At 34.5% G+C, this 23529-nt stretch overlaps 1 protein-coding gene across 2 annotated transcripts; it reads right to left on the bottom strand.

The window, feature by feature from the left end:
- Positions 1 to 270: 270 nt before the first annotated feature.
- UBA3 (ubiquitin like modifier activating enzyme 3) lies at positions 271 to 22061 on the bottom strand. Of its 2 annotated transcripts, XM_037800121.1 has the most exons (18): positions 22018 to 22061; positions 21784 to 21825; positions 19819 to 19939; positions 18391 to 18471; positions 14563 to 14645; positions 12349 to 12429; positions 8508 to 8551; positions 8102 to 8166; positions 7635 to 7790; positions 6393 to 6495; positions 6129 to 6242; positions 2984 to 3037; positions 2159 to 2195; positions 1990 to 2071; positions 1561 to 1661; positions 1367 to 1430; positions 1201 to 1255; positions 271 to 664 (listed from the first exon to the last, which is right to left on the bottom strand). In XM_037800121.1, exons 1-18 carry the CDS (start codon positions 22056 to 22058, stop codon positions 576 to 578), a joined length of 1413 nt encoding a protein of 470 aa, XP_037656049.1. In that variant the 5' UTR covers positions 22059 to 22061; the 3' UTR covers positions 271 to 575. The 2 variants fall into 2 exon arrangements, with proteins under 2 accessions (XP_037656049.1, XP_037656058.1); XM_037800130.1 differs by lacking the exon at positions 21784 to 21825 and having other exon boundaries at positions 22018 to 22057.
- Between the last annotated feature and the right edge of the window lie 1468 nt (positions 22062 to 23529).

The raw sequence follows: 23529 nt of genomic DNA on the forward strand, positions 1-23529 counted from the left end.
CATTTCCATGCATAGGAATTTAGCCCTAATCCCATTTACAAATTATTATGCATAAGGTAATCCTTTGCCATAATTAATATTCATTTGGACAGCCACAATTAAATGAATATTAAATCAAGCAACAAATACCCTATGTTCAATATGCTTTAGATGTCAAATGGGTTGTGATATTTAATGGCATTTAAAACTTAATTTTTTACTTTCTTTAAAGGGATACCTTTTGTATACGTGGGTGCTCAACTGAAAGTTGAGGAATGCACTCTTTGACCATAATAACAAAATTCATACATAAGAGGGTGTTTGCCTCCTCTTGTAAGAGAAACAAAACATTTGCTCATCTTTTTTTTTCTCCAGGCATCATTTTGCATATTACTAATGTAAATGCTTACAAGTATCAACCCCAAAATCTGTCTTCAAGGGAACATTATAAAGTTAAAAAAAGTAGTTCATTATATGTTAAAAAAAAAAAGTCAAATTCCAGCAACATTAATGCTAAAAGTGAAATCAATTAAATTTCTTAGCATCCACAAAGTGATATTTCCATGAGTTTTCTATTATATGAAGATTTATTTTCCTTAAGAAGTAAAATGAAGTTTGAATAGTACAGTCTGTGGGGTGGTGACATCAGCGACTGCCAGTTCTTGCCCATCAACGAGTCCCAATTCTAAAAATGGAAAAAGTATAATTAATCCGAGCAAAAATCTCAACAAAAGGAAAACAATACACACACATACCCACACACACAAAGAGATTTATGGTCTTAAACATCCAAATGCAGTATTCTCTATTTAAGGTAATATGTTTGATTTCTTACAGATTTTTAAATATTCTCTCAACAATTCATTTCTATTATTAATGTTTCTACATTTTAAGTTATTATGATCATACCATCACTTAAAGGCATTATTAAATGCAAATCTTCTTGAGGTATGGTAGGAACATGTTGGAAGCAATGTAGTTATTTTGGATTATTTGTTTTTCTTATTCCTTTGTTTGGATATGGTTTATTAATTTTCTTGGGGTATGGTAGGAACATGTTGGAAGCAAAGCAGTTATTTTAGATTGTCTTAATCCTTTGTTCTGTTCAAAATGTTGTGGTGTTTTTTTGTTTGTTTTAATTTTTTGATAAAGTTTAAAAAAAAAGAAGAAGAAGAAAAAAGAAAAACTATTAGTAAATATAAATACACTTATTTAAAGTACCTTTCAATGTCTTGGAGAGATTTGGCCTTGTTCGCTCTTCAATAGAGGTTACTGACTAGAAAACAAAACAATCTAAATGTAATGTGCTTTTAATGTAAAACACATTAAAAGGAAATTAAACTTTTAATATAATTTTTGAAAAGAAATAAAAACTGAAATTGATCACCTGTAAGTAAAGTGTTCTGTTTTTCCCCTCTAACGTAGCTGTGATGGCTGGAGATTTCATCTGCCTAAATGTCATCATGAGAAAGCAGTATCACAGATAGTTTTTTGAAAAATAATAATAATAACAATTCTACTTCAAGTTTTAAAATCACAAAAATGACTTTTACAACATTAACATAAATCCAGAACACTTACAGAGATGCACTATTGGTTAGATAATCCAAAACCTCTTGTAGTTTAGCTGATGGAGAAAACTGAATATTTTGAGGGAGCTGGCTACAAGCTGGACAGTTTTCCTACATATATAAAACACAGGTCATGATGTCATATGCACCAATATTAGTCTCTTTGTAAACAATGAAATGAAAATCAAAATGTTTTATAATCATACATTTCCTATGAATAATTTCTTTTAGGCTTTAAATAGGCCATTTTTCCTAAATTACTTTGCTACATGGTATTTATTTTCAGGCTACACTACAAAGATATACAGTATAGTTCTGGAAGTTGGGAAATAAAATACTTAGGGTGTGGGCAATTTCATTCAAATTTCTGACCAGTAATTAATATTTAAAAATCAAAGTACATGATCAAAAAAGTTTTCATTAGTGTAATATTACTAACCTTTCTCTCTGCTTCAAATGTATATGTGTACAGCCCATCTACGTCATTGAATACCAAGTAATTATTAAGGGGAATATATGCACTGTAATGAAAAAAAAATGTTCATTTTTATATAATGAATCAGCCCAAAACATGGATTTACATACATATTAAAAATGAAAACCATTACCTTGTGGCTATTTTAAAAACCTCAGTGGCACACACAGCTGAAGAGGGGAGAAAAAAAGTTGCTTTAATTCAATGAAAATTAGACACTTAAAATCAGCTGTTTTAAAAAGTCAGTTATGTATCAGAAGAAATAAATTAACTATATTAAATAGAACATCTATGTTCATCCATTCTCCATGGCTACTGATGAAAAAGTAGATTATACACATATACACACTAAAAAAATACTGCAAAAGTAAATTTTATATCTCTATCCAAGTGATAGAGTAATACTACCTATTTTCCTCCATCTTTGTCTCATTAAAAAATAGCCTGTTATACTGATTAAAAAGAAATGGCACTAGAATGTTTTACTCGGTTGAACTTAAACATCTGGAAATGGATAGAGGTGATGGTAGCACAATATTGTTAGAATAATGAAATCTGTAATGACAATGTTCTAAAATTCATCATGGGGATGTATGCACAACTATGTGATGATACCGTGAGCCAGCAATTGTCAACTTCAAATAGTTTTTATGGTGTTTGAATATATCTCAATAAAATTCCATTAAAAAAGAAAAAGAAATGGCACTAAAATGTCCTTATACTGCAGAGCACTTTACCCTTATGACATAAAAGAAAACAAAAATATACAAGGTCTAATAGCTTGGGTTTTTTTGGAGAACTTAATTATGCCTTCTACTTGAGAAATATCAAGTTTCTAGAACATCTGTTTTCTGAGATCAAGTAATTACAGAAACATCAATTTAGTGTCAAAACACTGAATAAAAAACCGAAGGGAAAAAAAACTGAACGAAATTAAGTGGTGGCCTTTTTTCCTCACCTGCAATGACTGCATTTGTGGAAGCTACTGCAGGAATGATTCGTTTTACAACTCCTGAAAAAAGAAATTAATTAAAATATGATCTTTAAAAAAAAAAAATAGATATGTTAAACTAGACAATATGACTGTTAAGTATCATTATCCTAATCTTGTTTTTTTTATTTTTAAGTCAGAAAACAAAACTTAAGTTTAGCCATGATACAATCTTCTTTAACATTGCCATCAATTTGTAGCAGATTTAGAATCTACAAGAAGTTACAGTAGCAGACAAAAGTAAACTCTCTCACTGAGTTTTATACACAGGTGAAATAATAACGGTAATAATAGCCAACAATTAGTGTTTTTGTATTCTAGGCATAGTACAAAGATTAAATAAGATATTTTTCACAATATCCTTATGTTTCTTAACACTCTGAATTTAAAGATAAGGAAAATGAGTCTGAGAAAAATTAAATAACTTGTCCATGGTTATATAGATCTGTCCCAAAGTGCATACTCTTAGTATATTATACTATAGCATACTCAGTAAGATTTGAATAAAATATGAAAAATAAGTTATATAATTAATGCCCACCTAATACTATGTCATTCAATTAAAAATTTTTAAGACAAAAAACTGCCCCTTATCACCTTTGTTTGCTTTACAACCTGACTGTACAAAATGTTAAAAACAGTTCTGTTTCTACTCTACTTTTCTCATATCAATATTCACATATTAGGAATGAGAAGTAAGAGCACTGCCCAAATGATAAAGCCCCCACCACAATCACCAAAGCTGGAATGAACAGGAAAGGAGGCCTTTCTGTTATAATGTGAGCAAGAAATGGATAGAACTACTGCTTTGGCTACTTCACTTCCAATTTTGCTTCTGTACTCCCTGTCAAGACCCTCAACCATCAAAAAACAGATAAGATCACATATTGAAATGAGTTTATAGCTCCTGATCAGAACAAACTGAATTCATTTAATTGAAACAATTACCAGATGTCTACCACATGCCAGACCCTGTTCTATTATTGTGCATAGTAGCACTGAAGAAAGTATCTCCTATCATAGATAGAGGGAGATAATATGCAAGTAAATATATAGGAAATTTTCAGATATTGAAGAGTTCTATAAAAATAAATAAAACAAAGTATGTATTAGAGTGATGATGGTGGGGGCAGAACATTAGACACGATGGTCAGGGAAGGTCTCCTTAGGGAGGTGATATTTGATTTGAAACCTAAACCAAGAGAAAGAGTCGGCCAAGCAATGCCCTGAGGAAAGAGCTTTCTGTAGAGCGAACAGCAAGGGAGAATCCCTAGGGCAGGAATATATGAGAGGGTAAATGTGAAATATTTTTTGCATAGAAAAATGAGGGAACCATTAGCACTGAGTAATGATAAACAGGAAAAAAAAATAGATACAACAGTGAATGCCTGTGAAGTCACTGTAGGATGATCAGAAGAACTGGTTAAGCTGATATCTGAGGGAAAAAGAGCTAGCCTTGAGGAGATCCAAGGAAAGAGCATTCCAGACATGGGAACTAGTGAGTGTTAAAGTGCTAAGGTGGTAATGAGCTTGGTGTGTTCAAAGAACAAAAAGCAGGTCAGTGTGGGGAGTATGCATGAATAGAATTTTCACATGACATTACTAAAACATCAGTAAATATAAGGAAAGAATCACAAAAGAAGTAACAGAAATTCAAAAAATGAGAGCTCTTCCTGATAAACTTGGTGATGACCCTGGGAAAAATTCTTTAAAAATTCCTGGAACAAGAAGCTGTGATCACTATGACTGAGCATTATGACGTTCACTAAGACAAGTCTTGACAGACTAGCCTCATTTAGTTATTACCACTAGCTTGGCAACTAAGAGAAATGTGGAAGACGGAATATTTAAGCTTCAGTACAGCATCTGGAAAGGTCTTTCAAGACTCCTTGTGGATAACACAAATATGAAATATTCAAAAAAGGTCTGATTAATAGTAAGAGATAAACATAAAAGGACCTGTACATAGATATGATTCAGACAGCTGCTCTCACACAGTTCAGTGCTGTTAAAAACTTTAATCAATTATTTGCAAGAAAGATAAAAGATATATTACCAAATTGATAGGTGAAATGAAGGTGAAAAGGTAAACTGGCAGGCATAAAAGGATATATATATATATATATATATATATATATATATATATATATAGGGGAGAGGGAAGGAGAGAGAGAGTGGGGTGGGTAGGGAAAGAAAGGGAAGGAGGGAGGGAGGGAAGGAGAGAGGAAACGGCAGGTTTAATTTTAAGAATAAATTTGTAGGGACCTATATTTGAGTATAAAACAAAACAAACAAAAAATCCTGCCAGATATGTAATAGAGCAATGAGGCTCAACAAATGCATATGTGAAGGAAACTTCCCGATTTTAGTGGAGAGTAACTTAAAAGGATCAAAAGTGTATCAATGTAAACAAGCAAAAAACTCTGCCCTCCTTTAAGACTGCACCCATTATCGGAAGTCTATGATCTAAAAATAACAGCAGTACTAGAATGCTACATTTTAGCTTAGACAGTTAAGAGACATATGGATAACTGAAATATGGTTAAAGAAAAGCAATTTGATAGAGATCTGAAACTGTGCAACATGACAAAGGGTTAAAGGAACTAGCAAGGTTTATGGCACGGACAAAGATTTGGAGGAAACAAGATCACTGTCATCAATATGCTAAAAGCTATTACTTAAAAGGAAATTAAGTCTTCAATGGCACCCTGGGACAATATGCAGACCAAACTAAGACAAATATTTCTGCTCAATATATTGAGTAATTATCTAATAGTCTTGTCTAAATGTGAAACAGACTGCCTCAAGAGGTGAAGAATTTCTCTTCAGAGAAAAATAAAATGGATAGTTCAACATGGATGACTTAGGGCCTTTTCCAAACCTGAGTAAATAAAACTCAATAATTTTATTAAATTCCTCTTAGCTAAGCAGTAGTATGGATTCTGCTGAGCTCAATTCCCTCCTACTTTGAGGCACCAGGAAACTATTATTTCCATGGTGCCTTTACTTTTACTTCAAATACATGGTACTAACATCACATCCATTTTTCCCCTCAAAGCATCTTCACCCTCTAAAAAAAGGATCATCTCAAGATGACAATTTGCTAACTCACCTTGAGTTAGTCTATATGTAACACCCCTAATATTATACTGTGATGCTCTCTCTAGGGATTTTTGGAAAATCCACTGAATATGATCAGGATCATCTCCATCTAATGGAACCCCTTCTGTTAAAAAAAAAAAAGAGAGAAAAGAGGGAGACAGAATTCAGAATTATGTAAACATAATTTGTTTGTTTTTTAATGTAATTATCCAAATGAATAATGTAGATGAATATATAATTTATGTAATTCAAGATTAATAAATTAGGTTATTACCTCCAAAAGGTTGCTCCTTAGGCCACTGCAATATTCTTACATACTCAATACAGTGTTCTGGTAGCCTGGGCATAGATGCAATGGTGCACATGGGAAAATTAACCTAAAATCAAAATTAGCCTTTTTTAGTGGAATTTAAATGATAACTAGAAGTTCCATTTTAAAACTGTTATGACCTAGTTTGTAACTCTTCCTTTTTTCATGCAATTTTATGAAATATACTCACACACCATACAATCATCCAAAGTATACAATTGTTCACAGCACCATCACACAGTTGTGCACCCACCACAATCAACTTTTGAACATTTTCACTACTTAAAAAAATAAAAATAAGAATAAAAATAAAGGTAAAAAAGAATACCCAAAACATCTCACACCCTCCCCACCACCACCACCATTCATCTACTCCCTGCCCCCATTTTGTCCGCTCATCTGTCCATACACTGGGTAAAGGGAGTGCAAGCCATAAGCCCTCACAATCACACAGTCACACCATAAGTAACTCTTTCTTATAATTCAACTTAGCCTTCCACTTATACAAACAAAAAATTTTTATTGTTAATAACACTTCCAAAACTAACAGGGGTCATCTGAGTCACCTCACTTAATTTAATCTGCCTATAAAGACAGGTTTGCTCTACAAGGTTTATAAACTGAAGCTTTGTTAGACCATGAGAAAAATGCTGAACAGAATCTCAAATGTGAGCACCTTGTTATGTTTACCTGATATTTAAATTTGAAAGTATAAAATAAACCAAAACCAAAACAAATTTACAGAGTTAAATTAATTCCAAATAAATATTTTTTAAGATTGTTTACTTTTATAACTCAAAACTCCCAACTGTCATTTAAGTGGGTACGTAGATTAAAGAGCCCCATCTTTGGAAAGATCTTTCTCATATCTGTATTTCCCTGAAACAAGTATAGGAGAAAATCAAAGAAAGGTCCATCCCACCATATGGATTAAAGTAGATTTTATTTCTATCCTAACATATGGCTTTACAATTCACCTTGATCCCTATTCCCCAAATAAGAAATTAATATAAATTATGAAAACAGCATAATATCAGAACCACAATATTTAGTTCATACTTTCCTCAAATAGGGCAGAATTTCATATTTTTTCATCTCTCCTTTTACCATAACTTTAAAAACATGGTTATACTTCATTAACAATCCTAAATATTTACTAGGCTTAATAATCCAACTGTAATTCTATGCAAGTGCTTTCCTGCTTACCTGTGGTGGATAAAGTTCCAGTGTACATTCAATACAAGCAGTCATTCCTGGTAGAATCACCCTGGCATTTCCTTTAAAACCTTCTGTTCCTCCGTCTATCAAAGGGACAATGGAGCTTGGATCTAACACACCATCTTCATAATTTAGAAGAGATATCTAAGAAAATGATTTAAAGGGTTTAAAGGGAGGCAGGGATAAGAATTCAAAGAAAGAAGAGTGCTCTCAAGCAATTCTACAAGTCAATCATGCTATTGAGTACCAATGCATCAAAACTCAAGAGATTATATTAAGAATTTATGTCCTCACCCGAAAACCAGTGACTAGCAATGAACAGTGAACTACATCTACTTAATCCAAAATTAAATAAACTCTGATTTTTCAAAAACATGACATGCAATTCTAAATTTCAGTGTGTCAATGGCAGCAGTAAGAACTTCAGAGAACCGTATCAACACTAAAGTCTTTACCAGCATGCCATTTATCCATCTTCTGGCAATGATCGAGTCCAGTCCGCATACAATAATATGAAATTCTGTGAGGAAAAAAAATGCAGTTTAGTTTTTTTTCAATGCAATTGCATAAAATAATTCACTTTCAGAGAAACAAAAAAATTTTTTATTATCAAATACACACACATGGCTCCTAATCCTTTAATAATCCTTACTCAAGTCAGCAGAAAAAGATGGGGCTAATACTGTCAATTAAGAAAACAGTGTCATTCTCTTCCATCAGTCAACAACTGTACTAGAAAGCTAATATTGACAGAGAGATGAAAATTAAAGAAATAGTCTTCAAATAGCTAGCAATATTTGGTGGAAACCTATACATAAAAAATAGTAAGAAATCAGTGAGAGTTTCAAGTGGACAACTTACGTCGATAGAAAGTGTCATTAAAATCCTGAATCTTGTTGAAATGTCTGAAGACAAGTAAAGGAAGCTTTTAATTTCTAAAATGTGTTTAACAATGCCATAAGGAAAAACTATAAGTGTAAATTGAAAATAAGAGATCAGTCATCAACGTTTAAAGCAGGGAATTCAAGGAATCTGACAAAATGAACACGACCTCACTTTCTGACAAAACCTCTTTTCTAACACTCTCCCCTCCCCCAACCACTGAAAGTAGTTTCACTCACCCCTGAACCCTCACATCACTTAATCTGTGACCCTTAGGGGGCACACATTTTTACTGTGCTTTAGTTACTTTTATATAAAACCATAATGCCCATGAAGGAAAAGTATGTGTTTCCTCAACTACTGGCACCAAGGAGATATGATAAACATTTGTTTAGTGAAGGAAACAAATACATTAGCAAAGTGATTTCAAGAGTTACTATAAAGCTAATGTTTTTAAAATTCAGATGACTTCAGGTTTTTCAGTTGCTAATGATTTGTTGTTTGGGGTTTTTTCGGGGGGGGGTGCATAGTGGGGTAAGTAGGTATGAATTCTTCCTTCCTCTCTCATTTAACTCAGTTTTCCAAGTCTCTCTCTCTTTTTACCCAAACACAGTCTGTCAGGAGTTTTCCTGAGACAAGAGGCTGAAAGGGAACTTCAAAAAAAAATTAGCTGTGGATGTGGGTAAATCATAGCACTTAACCATCTTAACTGCATGTTTGCAAAGCATATATTTTAAATGCTTCCAATGAAGAAATTTTAGGTTTAGTAAAATACAAATTATATTGCTTTTCTAAAATTAAGATAAGCAATCCATTAGATCTTTAAAAAAAAAGCAAAATGGAGAAAATGGAGATGGTATACAATATGCTTGCCCTTGATTTTTCATTCTTATCTATAAATAAAGCTATGAAAAATAAATTCAATTCTAGCCCTCACCCATTCAGACTCCTATTCCTTTTGAATGCTAGGCAAGCCATAATCTGCAGCTAGAAAAGCAGGTCAAAAAGAGAACCAGAGAAAGCATTTGAGGAATGGCAATAGAGGAACCAGGAGCCAAACCAAGGATAGGACGTTGCAAAGATAGTAGAGAGGGACTCTGTACCTTTCACCTGGCTCTCCCCAAGGGTTACATCTTACATAATTATAGTACAATAACAAAATTATGAATATGACAGTGGTACAATGTGTGTGTATAGTTGTATGTCATTTCAAGACACATATACATTTGTATAACCACCACTACCAAACAATTGATCAAGATATAGAACAGGTGTCAATATTAGTTTGGTATATGGGAAAAAAAAATGCACCTAATGCAAACTATGGACTACAGTTAACAGTAGTATCTTAATGTTCTTCTATCCGTTGTAACAAAGGTAGCACATCAAAGCTAAGTATCAATAATAGGGGGGACACAAAGGCATGGGGTTTTTCTTTTTGGAGCTATGAAAATGTTCTAAAATTGATAGTGGCAATGAAAGCTCAGCTCTGTTATTATACTGAAAGCCAGTGACTACACTTTGGATGGACTGTATGGTGTGTCAATAAAACTCTGGAGAAAATTAAAAGATATAGAACAATTCCATCACCGGAAAGATCTCCCGTTATAGCCATACTCCTCCCCTCTTTCTTCCTCCCCACCACCCCAACCACACCACAATCACTAATCTGTTCTCCCTAATTCTATCATTTCAAGAATGTTATATAAATGGAATCATATAGCATGTGACCTAGAGAGATTGGCATTTTTCATTCAGCATAAAACCCTTAAGATCCATGTTGCATGTTGTTGCATGTTTCATCAGTTCACTCCTTTTTAATGCTGAGTAGCATCCCACAGTATGGATACACTGTTTAACAATTCACCTACTGAGGGACATTTTGCTTGTTTCCAGTTTGTGGCTATTACAAATAAAGCTGCTATAAACATTTATATACAGGTTTTTGTGTAAAAATAAGTATTTCTTTCTCTGGGATAAATGTTCAAGAATGCAAATGCTGGTCATATGGTTTAAGTGCATGTTTAGTTTTTTCTAAGAAATGGCCAACTTCTCAGAGTGGCTGTATCATCTTATATTCCAACAAGAAGTGTATGAGTGATGCAGTTGTTCTGTATCCTCACCAGTACTTGATATGGTCATTATTTTTTATTTTAGCTATTCTAACAGGTGTGTAGTGGTAGCTCATCATTGTCTTTACAGCATTTCCCCAATTACTAGTGATGCTGAATACCTTTCATGTGCTTTTTGGCCATCCTCTTTAGTGAAATGTCTCTTCATGCCTCTTGCCCGTTTTGTTATTGGAGTTTTGTTCTTTAAAGTTGAATTCTGAGAGTTCCTTGTATATTCTAGATATGAGTCCTTTGTCAGATAATCTGGTTTACAAATATCTTTTCATCCTTTTCATCCTCTTCAAAAAGGTCTTTCAGAGAGCAAAAGTTTTTAATTTTGAAGAAGCCCAATTGATTGATTTTTTCTTTTACTGACTGTGCTTTTGAGGTGTCTAAGAACTCTTCACTAAACACGTGGACCCAAGATTTTGCCCTATTTTATCCTCTAAAAGCTTTATAGTTTTACATTTTATATTTAAATCTATGCTCTATTTTGAGTTAGTTTTTGTATAAGGTATGAGTTTTAGGTCTAGGTTCATTCTCTTGCCTATGGGTATCCAATTGCTCAAGCAACATTCATTGAAGAGGCTATCTTTTTTCCACTGAATTGTTTTTGCACCTTTGTGAAAATCACTGGCCATACTTGTATGGGGCTATTTCTGGGTTCTCTATTCTGTTCTATTGATCTTTGTCTATTGCTCTGCCAATACCACACAGTCTTGATTAATGTAGCTATATAATAAAGATTTGTAATTGGGTCGAGAGATTATTCCCACTTTATTTTGCCTTTTTAGAATTCTTAGGTATTCCTTTACCTAATTTCCCTGTTAATTTTAGAATAATGTCGTCCATATAACCAAAAAAAATCTTGCCAGGATTTTGATAGGCCTTGTGTTAAAACTGTAAATCAAATTAGGGAGATGTGACATCTTTACTATGCTAAATCTTCCAATCTTTGAACATAAAGAGTATTTCTCCTAAAATTTGTTAATTTTCACCTAAGTATTGTTTGTTTTTTGAGCAGTTGTAAATGGCATTGTATTTTTAATTTTGTTAGCCACATGTTCATTGCTAGTATATAGAAATATAATAGATTTGTGTATGCTTATCTTGTATCCTGTGTGATTTTCTACATAGATATATCACCGCCTGAATTTCTATAAAATACCAAAAGTTTCCCAGATCTAAATATATGGGGACCAACAAAGGGTGAAAACTCGTTTTTAAAAACATTTTTCTTAAAAACAAAGCCATACATATCATTTGGCTAATAATACGTTGACTATCTACTCTTGCCTGTTAGCTTAAGGGGACGTTTAATACATCTTAGTATTAATTAATACATCTATAATACAAAGATTAACTGGATCCAGTCAAGGAACTTATGATCTAGTAGAGGAGATACGAAATTGATACTGAAATTAAGGGCAATAAGGCAAAATAAAAGCAGATGATGGCACAGGCTACCTAAGCTTAATTTAAAACTCAGGGCAAGAAAAATTTTTATATAACCATAATGAAAAGATTGGAAGGATATAAAGCAAAATATTATCAGCAGTTCTAGTAGTAAGCTTATAGCAGCTATTATTTTTTTTTGCTTTCCTATATCCTCTCTGTTAAACCTCTCTTTTAAAATAAAGAAAAAACTAAAGCTTTTTAAAAATTGTGTTTTTTTTCTTTTTTTTTTTTTTTTTTTGTCAAAAGGATACGGAACTACATTGCAATTAGGAATTCTGTCATTTAGAAATTCAGCAGCAACTTCAGCTTTAGGTCTTCCAACATCTTTAGCCCTACAGGAAAAATTATATTTAAATTATCACTTGTGATATAGACCTAGATGATCTATGTAATTTACTTTCAAACATAAAAATATATCCATGTTAAGTTTATTTATAGCATGTTTAGAAGAAATATTTTTATCTAAGTATTTTTATATTGGTAATAAATTTTGCTGTATAATCATTCATTCAACCCTAAATGTCAACCTTTGCTGATATTCTAAATTAACACAAGTCTAAATACTTGTTAAGTGAAAATATGAACAGTGCTTTTTTTTTTTTTCAGGCAAAGCAAAATAATGCCGTTTCCTGGCCAGTTCCCACTGTGGCATTTCCCACGGTAAAAAAATTATTCTGATTCATAGTAAAGACCTTCTGGGACCTTTTTACAGACCCACAGCCTTGCTTAGAAGCATCCTCACTGAACCCACAGTAACTCACAGTTACTGTGCAGGTCTTGGATAAAATATATACAATGAGATTCATTCTAGGGATGTAAGAACCTTCATTATCCCCTTTTCCCATGGTGAGCTGATTAAGTAATAAATTTTGTGTCCCTTAAGAGCCCTAACCATGTTTTGCAGAAAGGAACCATTCCAAAGGCATTATCTAAAATTGCAAATGTTACCAATATTTTCAAAAGGCTAAATATGTAAGGCTTTAAAAGTTCTCTCCTAGATAATAACCATGAAGAGGAAAGGACATGAATTCCCTCTTGAAATCTCAGCACAAGTGGTATTTTCTTTCCTAATATTTTTCTTATTATCCTCACAGAAATAGATCACTCTTTCATGTATTAATAAGTGTTTCATTACTTCTTTTCCACAACACATTTTTGTTATAAACATGCCTATCACACCCAATAGACTATGAACACCTGGAAGAAAGTGACCATATTCTCTTTGTATTCCTCCATATCTAGCACAGCATGAACACTTTAAAAATAAATGAAAATTACAAGTCAAATGTGCTTATTAAAAATTATATTTTATTTAAAACTGGAATTCCAAAGAAAAAGAGTTTACTAGGCAAATTCTTGTTCTCTACAATAAGGCAGTGTTCTTTTTTCATTGAGAACTTTTGGTAAGAGTTTTTTTCTGACTTTGTCCGAACTTACAATAGAAAAATCCCTGCTATAAGTCAAAGAACTTGATTTCAGTAATGCATTCAACTTCTTTGAGCAAAAGGAACTCTTTAGGTATGTGGGACAGAGAGAGAGATTTCCAAGATTGTTTTAAGTTTGGGATTTTATGTGCTTTTACAGTAAATCCAAACAAAAGAACTCCTGGACAGTTCCTGTGGAGATTTGTTTGTTAATTTACCATTCCAGGATTAAGGGATCAAACATTGTTTCACCTAACATTAGGCCTTGAATATAAAGGCCTTTTACATATCTTACCCTTGTTGTAAACCTTGGCCAAGTAATACAGCCTTGTAAACAAGTACCTACCTTGAGGGTTGTTCTGAAGATTAAATGAAATAACATAAAGAGCTTAGACAGTGTCTAGTTCATATACACTCAATAAATGTTACCTATTAATATGATCTTCAATCATTTTAGCCACAAACACAGCTCAATTAAACAGCATGGCTATTGTCAATAACCAATCAGTTCAGTGGTATCTGCACTAAAAAACTGTCAGACTGTAAAGGTCCCACAAACTTCTATAAAGAAGGGAAATTTTTCAAGGACTAAAAACAAACAAAAATAAAACGTAAAAGTCAAATAAAAGTTCAACTGCAATTACAACTTGTCATTAACTTGACTTAGTTGAACCCATCCTTCCATCTCTTTAATCTTTAGGATCCTCTACAAAGATAAAATAGAGGTTTTATGCCTAATCAAAAATCCAGCGTTACGTTTTCTGCTAGCCCAATTTTATCCTGCATACCCAGGACTATCTGAACACTTTTGAAATAGATTTCTTTTAAAAAAGCAAAATCACTTTGCCTACAAAACTACTTGCACCAGAATGCCACAAATTTTCTTGCAAAATTTAACCTAAAATGAGAGTAGTTGTGACTTCTGTTGCTGTTTTATAAAATTAGTATTATTCTCAGTAATTTTAAAAAATTATTAAACTGTAATGTACTCAAGTTCAGATGATTTCCAGAAATAAAGTAAACTAAGATATTAAAACTTACCTAAATAAAAACTGCCTATTTAGATTGGAAACATCTATAGTGTCCATGTCTATGACATGAATCTGTCTAAAACCAGACAATGCCTGTGGGAATAAAAACAATTTAATTAAGCAGAAGTTTCCTCACATTTGAATATTTAAGATTTGTTTTCAATGTACTATTCAGTCTACGAATTCTCTGTTAATAAACGATGCATAATCTTATTCAGTGGTTAAAAATATTCTTGCAAGGTATATAAAATTCAGGGTCTTGTAAAGGTCAAAAATGTGTAACTATTCAGTTTTAAACAACGTATACCCAAAAGAGAGTAACTAAAAATTTCTACAGATTACAGTTGTTTTATAATTCCATAAACACATTTGTAAAATTGTAGCTTTGCTACTAATGATGGTTACTTTAATTGACTTGCTATTCTTTTTTCACAATATTATTAAAAAGAAATTCCTACAAGCTTTAGCTTAGTTTATGTAACATTAAGCACTGCAGAGTTCAGAAATGGTAACTATTACAAGATATACATTATAAACACACACCCACACATACATATACAGCACATGTGAAAGGAATGTCTCAAAAGTATTGAATAAAGAGCAAGCAATCAAAAAAGCTAGGGAAAAGCAAAAATCTGTTGGATTTCAATAAAGCCATGCATTCCGACAGTACAACCACCATTCAAATTTACCAGCCAGGCAGAGCAAAAGACTGAACTATCTAGACCTAAAAATAAGTCTCAATAATTAATTATGCTTTTCTGGTTTTGGTCTGTTTACTTAAATGATTAAATTAAATCACTTGTCAATAATTTCCCCATTTTTCTGTCCCACTTTATAGCAAGAGATCCTCAAAGAACTGTCTATACTTGCTCTCTTGAGCTTATTCCAAACAAGCTTTCATGTTACCAGTTCATACTTGTAAAGGTCACCAATGTCATCCATGGTGCTAAATCTAATGATCAATTCTCAATCTATCTGACTTTACCTCTCAGAGGTATTTGGCAGGGTGGATCACTTCCTCCTCCTTAAAACACTTTCTTCACTTGATTCCCACACTCTTGAAAATTTTAACTTTTTTTTTTTTTAATTAACTTCCAGTTCCCCACACTCAGAGGAGTTTTTCTCTAACTTTACTGGTCAAAACTTAGAGTGCCCCTATGCTTAGTTCTCCATCTCAATTCTCTGCCCTAAAGACTCTTGGTGATTTCAGACAATCTCTTAACGTAAAGTACCATAAAATAGACATTTCAAACTTAACAGTTTCCAAAACCAAACACCTCATCATCCTCTCTCACCACTACCACCACCACCACCAAATTTGTTCTTTTCCAATAGTCTTCCTCATTGCAGCACCATGGTAACTCCATCATTCCAGTTGCTCAAGACAAAAACCTTGCTGTGTCATCCTTGACCCCTTTCTTTCTCTCCTATCTCACAAGCAATCCATCAGCAAAACCGGTTGACGCCATCTTCAAAATGTATCCATAATATGACCATTTCTCACCACCTCCAAGGTACCACCCTGATCCAAGTTATTTGTCATCTCTTACCTGGATCACTGCAACAACCTTCTGATCGGTTTCTCTGCTTTCTCCCTTCCTCTTCCATTAGCCTATTCTCAATACATCAACTGCAGTGATCCAGGTTAAAAGTCAGATCACGTCACTCTTCTGCTTAAATCCCTCCAACGACTTCCTGATGCAGAGTTAAAGCTAAAGTCCTTACAGAAGCTTCCAATGTCTTTCGCGATATTTGCCCTTCCTCCACTCTTGCCCTCAGCACCTCTCTGATAGCCTCTCCAAAAATGCTCCCCCATTCCCACTTCTGCATTAGCTACACTGGACTCCTTGCCCTCCTCAAATATAGCCGGAATGCTCCCACTTCTTAGCTATTTTACCTACTGTTCCCTCTGTGTGGACTGGTCTTCCTGCAGGTATCTGTTTATGGCTCACTTGCTTACCTCCTTGCTCAAATAGCACCTTGTTATAAACCTTTTCCCTGCCTGCCAGGCTACCTATCTTCCATTCTTCCTTTCACTGTAACATTTATTACCATATGACATACCATATATTTTACTTTTTTGTCTTTTTTCTTCCTCTAAAATGTAAGCCCCACACAGGCATCTCTCCATATTGCTCAGTGCTGTATCTTTACCTTCATATCTTTAGAATGGTGCCTGGCATATGGGGGAGGAAGCTCAATAAATATTTGCTCAATCAATTATATCTGTGTCAAATTTTTGTTGTCTACAATGAGTCTTTGGGGCTTATAATTAATTAAAGAAAAACATGTATATCTCTTGTATACTTATGCCTAAAAAAAAAAAACTGGTAAAACTGACAACCCTTAGTTTCCTTCTTTTGTATAAGAGGTTATATAATATAATAAACAAAGAAACAAGTAAATAAATGGGTCACTCCTAAAGTTACTTGATGACTAGTCCTCTGATCTAATTTTCAGTTACTTTGCATTTAAAATTAGTTTATATCTCATTTGCAAATAACTGCAAACTGGAAAAAGTTAAGCATTAAGGCACTTGTGCACATACAATGCCTTTTAAAAACCACTGTCCATCCTCCATAAACTCTTCCACCCCAGAACTCTCTGGTTTCTACATTGCTAGAATATTTATGGAGGATAAGTTACTGTCATTTGGGCACCGCTTCACAGAGTATGTATCACACATACTATTTGTTTTTTGTGAGCCTTGTCTTCCCAGCAGAACTTTAAATTCATTGAGAACATAGATCATGACAACCTATAATCCCCACAGAGCCCAGCACAGCACTACACACAGCAAAGCTTAAGTTTTTGCAGTTTCACCAGGAGTGACATTGGTATCTCCTAGCAAAATTAATGTGGTTGTGTTTGTATTTAAACTTGGCCAACTTTTAGGCTCTCCATATTGCTCTGAGACCTGCTTCCTTTTTCTACACACTATACTTTTCTATACACTACAGAGAAGCCTGACATATAAATATGGCTCTAAACCAATTCTCCCTCCTACCCATTTGTGTTAAAATCAAGTGATAAAACACTTTTAAAAACTATATTGTGGTTATCAAAAGTCAATGAAACCAATTAAGTCACAAATTATGGATTTCCAACCAGTGTACAGAAACAGCTTCACTAAGCAATACCCATTATTAAAATGATATTCGTTAAAAACAAATTCACAAGAAAGGAAACAAGAAAGGGTAAGAGACAGAAAGGAAGGGGTTTAACTTTCCCAAATTTTCAGGTCTACTACTGTATCATTATAAAAAACTACTGTCTGATTATGTCATGTATACCAGATGGTTGCACGAAAGAATGAAAAAGAACACTTCAGAATCGATGGCCTGGATTTGATTACAGGTAAATTATAATCCAGAAAAACTTGGGCAAGTCTTTTAACATCTCTGTCTCAGCATCCACCTCTATATACAATGGCCCAATGCCCTGCCAACCTAGCTGGGTTATTTTGAGGAGCAAAATAAATTAAATTTTCTTTAAAACTATACATTAAAATATGAATTACTAGTTCTGTTATTTCTTCACTGAAATTAATGAGGGATTTCCAAAAGGAAGCACAAAAATTTCTTTGGTAAAGAGCAAAAAAGAAAGTGGAAGTAAGAAATTCTGTCTATGACTTTATAGTTGAGAAGTTTATAGCTTAACAAGTTCCAAAGTAATATCATTTCAATTACTTTCTGGAATTTGACCTGCTAAACTAATCTAAAAAAAGCTCAAGAGAAAAGATTAACAATCACAAAAGAAATTACCTAATACTACAGAAAAGGAAAGAAGTTTAATTATCACAAAGGAGGAAAAATACATATTATATATATATTACCAGATTTTTCAGGAGCTCACATCCTAAGCCGCCAGCTCCAATGACTAGAACTTTACATGTATCTAACAAAAACTGCAGAGACTGTGAAGAATGAAAAGGTATATTAAAATATGGGCGATAAAAACCATGAGTACCATCAATAAAACAAGCATAAAATAGTTTTATATATGTCCATGAAAAATGCAATTGAGGATGAAGAACAGATCCTGTATTTAATAAATAAAGTATTTTAAATTTATGAACTACGTAGACTCAGAAATTCTAAAACCCTAATGACTTCAGAGTTTCTTTTTTGATCTTTTAAAATTGACTTTTATTTAATTTTTATAATATTAAAAAGTGAATTCTATGTTCTATAACAAGAAAAGCTGATCCTAATAAAAAGTTGTCTTTTTGGTTGAAAGGGGGTGGAAAGCATCAAATTCAGTTATTTAACTGATTTCCTAAAATTAGAAAAGTTTAAAAATCTTAAAGATAAAGTATGAAGCACTGCACAAGGTGTTCAAAAGTTTAGGGAAAAAAAGGAAGCACAATAACACCTGCTTTTGAATACAGTGAGATTTACAAAACATGAGATGACAGGAAGAAAGAGTAAATAAAACTCAGGAAAATTGTGTATCCACAGAAATACAACTGGAAACAATCATTTAACAGAATTGATCATCTTACATTATAATCAAAAAATTCAGAAGCATAAGAAAACATGATGGATTATTCAAAGAAAGGCAGAATTAATACTGTCAATTTTGTACCAGGATTAAAGAAGAAAAACTATTCAAATGTCACTGGGCCAAATCCAAGAGCTTACACTTCAATTTTTAAGAATAAAAACTATTTCTACTTCAAAATAATGTCTCTTTATGAACACAGAGGTATAAAGAATACTTTTTTCTACCTTATAATAAAAAATGTACATCTAAATGCACCTCCTTTAAGTCAAATACTATCAATCTGAAATTCTATGCCTTTATCACACAGCATTTTCATAATTTTTAACATGCAATTAATTATATTCAATGTTAAATAACGATGCTCATTCCAATTAAATTACAAAATTTAAACAAGCACACCTACATTCCTGTCAAAATTAATTCCTCATAACAGGGTTACAATAGGGAAGTGTCTCGTCAGTTATTTTAACTGGAATTTTAAATGAAGTATCACTTAGAATTTTAAATAATTTTATTATGATGATATTTTACTTGTCAAAATAATTTTCAACTTGCATTACACAAGAAATGTGAAAATGGCTCAAATATTAGTCAAATAATGACAATTTAAATATTCAATTTAGTACTTCAAACTAACTTAATTTCACAAAACATTTTATTAGTATTTTTATAGGAAGAGCAAATTTAAAAGGAAGCATTTTATTATTTTTGAAACATAAAATTATTAGAGGAGTTATTTAAAATAAATGTTTCTCACTTCAGTGCTCGGTTCGAAATCAGGGTGTGTGAAGGGTCCAGATCGCTCGAGGAACTTCTTTACATGGTTCCAGCGACCTTCCCAGTCTCCAGTGTCCCCACACCCACCATCAACAGCCATTCTGCACAGAACACAGTAAATTCAGCTGCAAAGATCAGTATGAAAAAGTCACACCTACAACTACTATGTATGAATAGTTCATTCAAGGAAATGTAAAGGTAACCACACCAGACCTGCTCAAATAAAAAGGGAAATATTCAATGTGGTTATGTTTATTGCTTTCAAAAGTTTTCTTATATATATCATTTAAAGTTAAGAACTGCATGTGTTGTTTCCTCTTTTATTTCATCCATTTGATAAAATAAACCAGTCTACATGTTTCTGAGTTCCTACAGCAAAGCAAGATCAAACTTGGGATATTGGATGATTGGTGAGAGCATTTTCTAAATTTGGTATTTACAAAAGATGCCTGCCAACTTTCCCCAATCCGTTCTTCCAACATGCTTGATTCAGGAACTATCAATTACAAGAAAAAAACAAACAACAAAAAAAACATCACTACACTTTCAGAATGGTGATGCTTCAAATCTTTCCAAGTTTGAAAAGTATGATTTAGAGATCGTTTTTGATGAGAGGAACTTTCAGACATAAAGAAATAAAGGTCCCAAACTTCAAAAATCAATCTTTTAATACCATGAGGTGAATTCTGTTGCCACTAAAAACAAAAATTAGGCGACAGTAGACATCACCATCTGGAAGCCTTTCAGTACATCCCACTGAGTAAGGTGGGACTCAGTTAACAAAATATATGTACTTTCTACTCAGTGCAAGACTCATGTTTGGTTTTGATAATTTTTAACTTTCCTATAATGCTACAATTTCCACTTTCAAATATGTTAGTAATATCTTTGCATTTTCCTTTTTTTGGGGAAAAAAAGGGGGGGTGGGGGAGACTAAAAAGTATTACCTAGCAAAAAAGACCATAGGTTTTGATGTCAGAGCTGGGTTTGGTTCCACAACTAACAGTACTGTGACCTTGAGCAGATTATTTAACACCCATAAGCCTCATTTGTAGGCTGTTGTAGCTACTTTACAAGGTCCTGATGAGTATAAAGAAATAATCCACACAGAGGATTTACTACAGTATTTGGCATATAGTAAGCACTTCAACTTTAACTGTCATTTTAAGCAAAAGTGGAAGGGAAATGAAAGACGGGAAAGGGTGTGAAATTAAGCTTGTCTTCCAGCTCTCTTGCAACTGAAATTCAATTGACTGAGATAATTTCTGAAGGAATATGGCTACTGGAAATTTGCAAAGAATCACTAATTCATCACACCCATTTTCCACTCCCTGTAGGGAGGAGGAATTATGTGGCGTGGCCAGGTTGGGAAACAATTTGTGCAAGTCTGTCGCACCAGCACAAATTATCATCCGATAAGAAAAAGGGTGTGTAATACTAGGTGAAAATAAGCTGTTTGGGGTCAACAATCACTTTGCAAAAGTGACTTAAGTGCTTAGTACAACACCTGACACATAAAGTTCTCATTAAAAGTTTGCAATTGGTACTACTGTCTCAGTGTTTCACGAAAAGTCAACACGGCTTTGTGTTTTGTGTTTAAATCAGGCTCCCTTTTCACAAGGTCACGGCTCTACCAATTTGGGATGAAGGAAGACAGGGATGCCCGAGTCCTTCCGCAAAACCCTTAGGTCAGGCACCCGGGTGAGCCCCTGCAGGACCTGCTGCAGTGCACCGCGGCCCCGACGCCGGTCCGGGGCAGAGACCAGGAGCGGCTCGCAGGGCCCCCGGGGCTGCAGGACGGGGGTCAGGGGATGAGGCCGCGCGGCCTGCGCTCCGGGTACCCCCCTCCCAGCACCCCCGGGCCCGCTGCGGCTGGTCCCCTAGGCCTGGGGTATTGGGAGGCGGGGGCCCCCTAAGAGGGCCCCGGCCTCCCGCAGCACTAAACTTCTCAGCCAGCAGCTCCTCTATTCTCCTTCTTTTCTTCTCCCTAAAAGAAAGAGAGAATAAAGAAGGGTCAGCATCACGCTACCACACCGGGCACCGCGAGGGGGGTGGGGAGGGGGCGAGGGGACAGGGCGGGGAGGTGAGGGGACCCCGGGTGGCGGCTTATGGCCCGCCCACCGCCGCATTCTCTCACAACCCTGCCCAGCCGGCACGCCAGCGGAGCCCCAATACTTACGGCTCCTCGCCATCGCCATATTGTTCTCCGCCTTTTCCCATGAGCCTCGCGGCGGCGGGGCCGCCGGCGGAGGGGGCGGGGCCGACAGGGAGAGAGGGGCGGGGCCGATGGGGAGGGGTGGGGCTGAGGGAGCTGCTGCCTCCGCAGGTTTTGAAGCCTTTTCCTGTGATTATAATCTTGATTAACTTGTCTTATATGTGTATAAAATTGTTATGCTGCGTGAAAATATAGGCACAGTACATTATGTTTCTACAATTTATGTTAATATTTAATTATATAAAATGTTGTATATTCTATGACAGAACTTCCGGAAGAACCACCCCAAAATTCCAGCTCTTCCCTCTGGGGGAGGGAAACGGAAATTCAGGGAGAATTTTCACATTCCACTTTTCAGGACGGCTCCACCGTCTTTACATAAAGATACACACTTTAAGAATAAAATTTATCCAAATCAATTTATAGGGGTGGAGAGGAGAGAATATTATTTACTTTGTGAAAATATTAATATTTCATTCCGTTAGATAAGAAATTCAGCGAAAATGCAATTAATTTGAAAAAAAAAATTTCTGATGATAAAAGCATGTTTACGGTAGAAAAGCATAAAGAAAAAAACACAAAAAAGTAAAGAACCATTTAAAACACACACAATTCCATCACCTAAAGATAAATGGTGATAAAATTTGGACTGTTTTCTTCTAGAGTCAGAAGTACGCATGAGTGTCTGGATGACAGAATAAAGAAAAATAATCATGTTATAAATATACATGCCCTTTGTGGAGTGGGACAAGAATGAGAATTGGCGTCAGAGAGAACACCTCGTTTATTAACCTTGAACACTTCTGTTTCTTAATCTGTACTCTGGAGATAAAAATATTCACTTTATAATACTGTTTGAGATTAAATGAAATCCACAGTGGCTCTCAAAATATAGTCCCAGATCAACCCTATCAGTATCATTTGGCCCCACCCCCAGCCTACTGCTAAGCACTGGGTGATTCTGTGCATCCAAAATTTGAGACCCACTGAAATAGGGTATATAAAGCCTGATGGGTACTCAGTGAATGTAGCTGCTGTTAATAAATTGTGTTAGTCTCCTCTTTGTTTTATTCTCCATTGAACCTTAATGAAGGCTTGTCCAATATTATCCCCCAATCAAGTTCAATTCAATAGCATTCACTGAGCTGAAAGTCAGTGCCAGGCAGTAAGAGTGGGATAGAGCTTACATTCTGTAGCAGGAGGCGCCAGCCTTTTTCCATCACATGTCTCAACATCAACCCAGAGAACTCTCTTTGTTGTTGGCCAGACAATGCCACTGATGGAAACCCCTGAGATAAAACCACAGTTTCTCAAAACAGGCTCTTGTCAACTGAGGCCCCAAAAATGCTGGTTCAGACGACCTGATTAGTGGCAGCAAACATCACAACCTCTCAGATGGTAAAAACCAGCCAGCACCTTAGGGTTCACCTAGTCCAATCCCATCCATTTCACAGGCAAGGAAGCTAAAACCCAGGG

The sequence above is a fragment of the Choloepus didactylus genome, chromosome 1, assembly GCF_015220235.1.
Source record: "Choloepus didactylus isolate mChoDid1 chromosome 1, mChoDid1.pri, whole genome shotgun sequence".
NCBI classification, from domain to species: Eukaryota; Metazoa; Chordata; class Mammalia; order Pilosa; family Megalonychidae; genus Choloepus; species Choloepus didactylus.

Excerpts from the sequence above, each read along its gene's own strand:
- UBA3 (XM_037800121.1), bottom strand. The coding sequence starts at position 22,058 with ATGGGAAAAGGCGGAGAACAATATGGCGATGGCGAGGAGCC. Across the intron at positions 8,167-8,507 it reads TAATGACACTTTCTATCGAC|AATTTCATATTATTGTATGC; the intron begins GTAAGTTGTCCA and ends TTTTCCTCACAG. Across the intron at positions 3,038-6,128 it reads TACATATAGACTAACTCAAG|GAGTTGTAAAACGAATCATT; the intron begins GTGAGTTAGCAA and ends TTCTTTTTTCAG.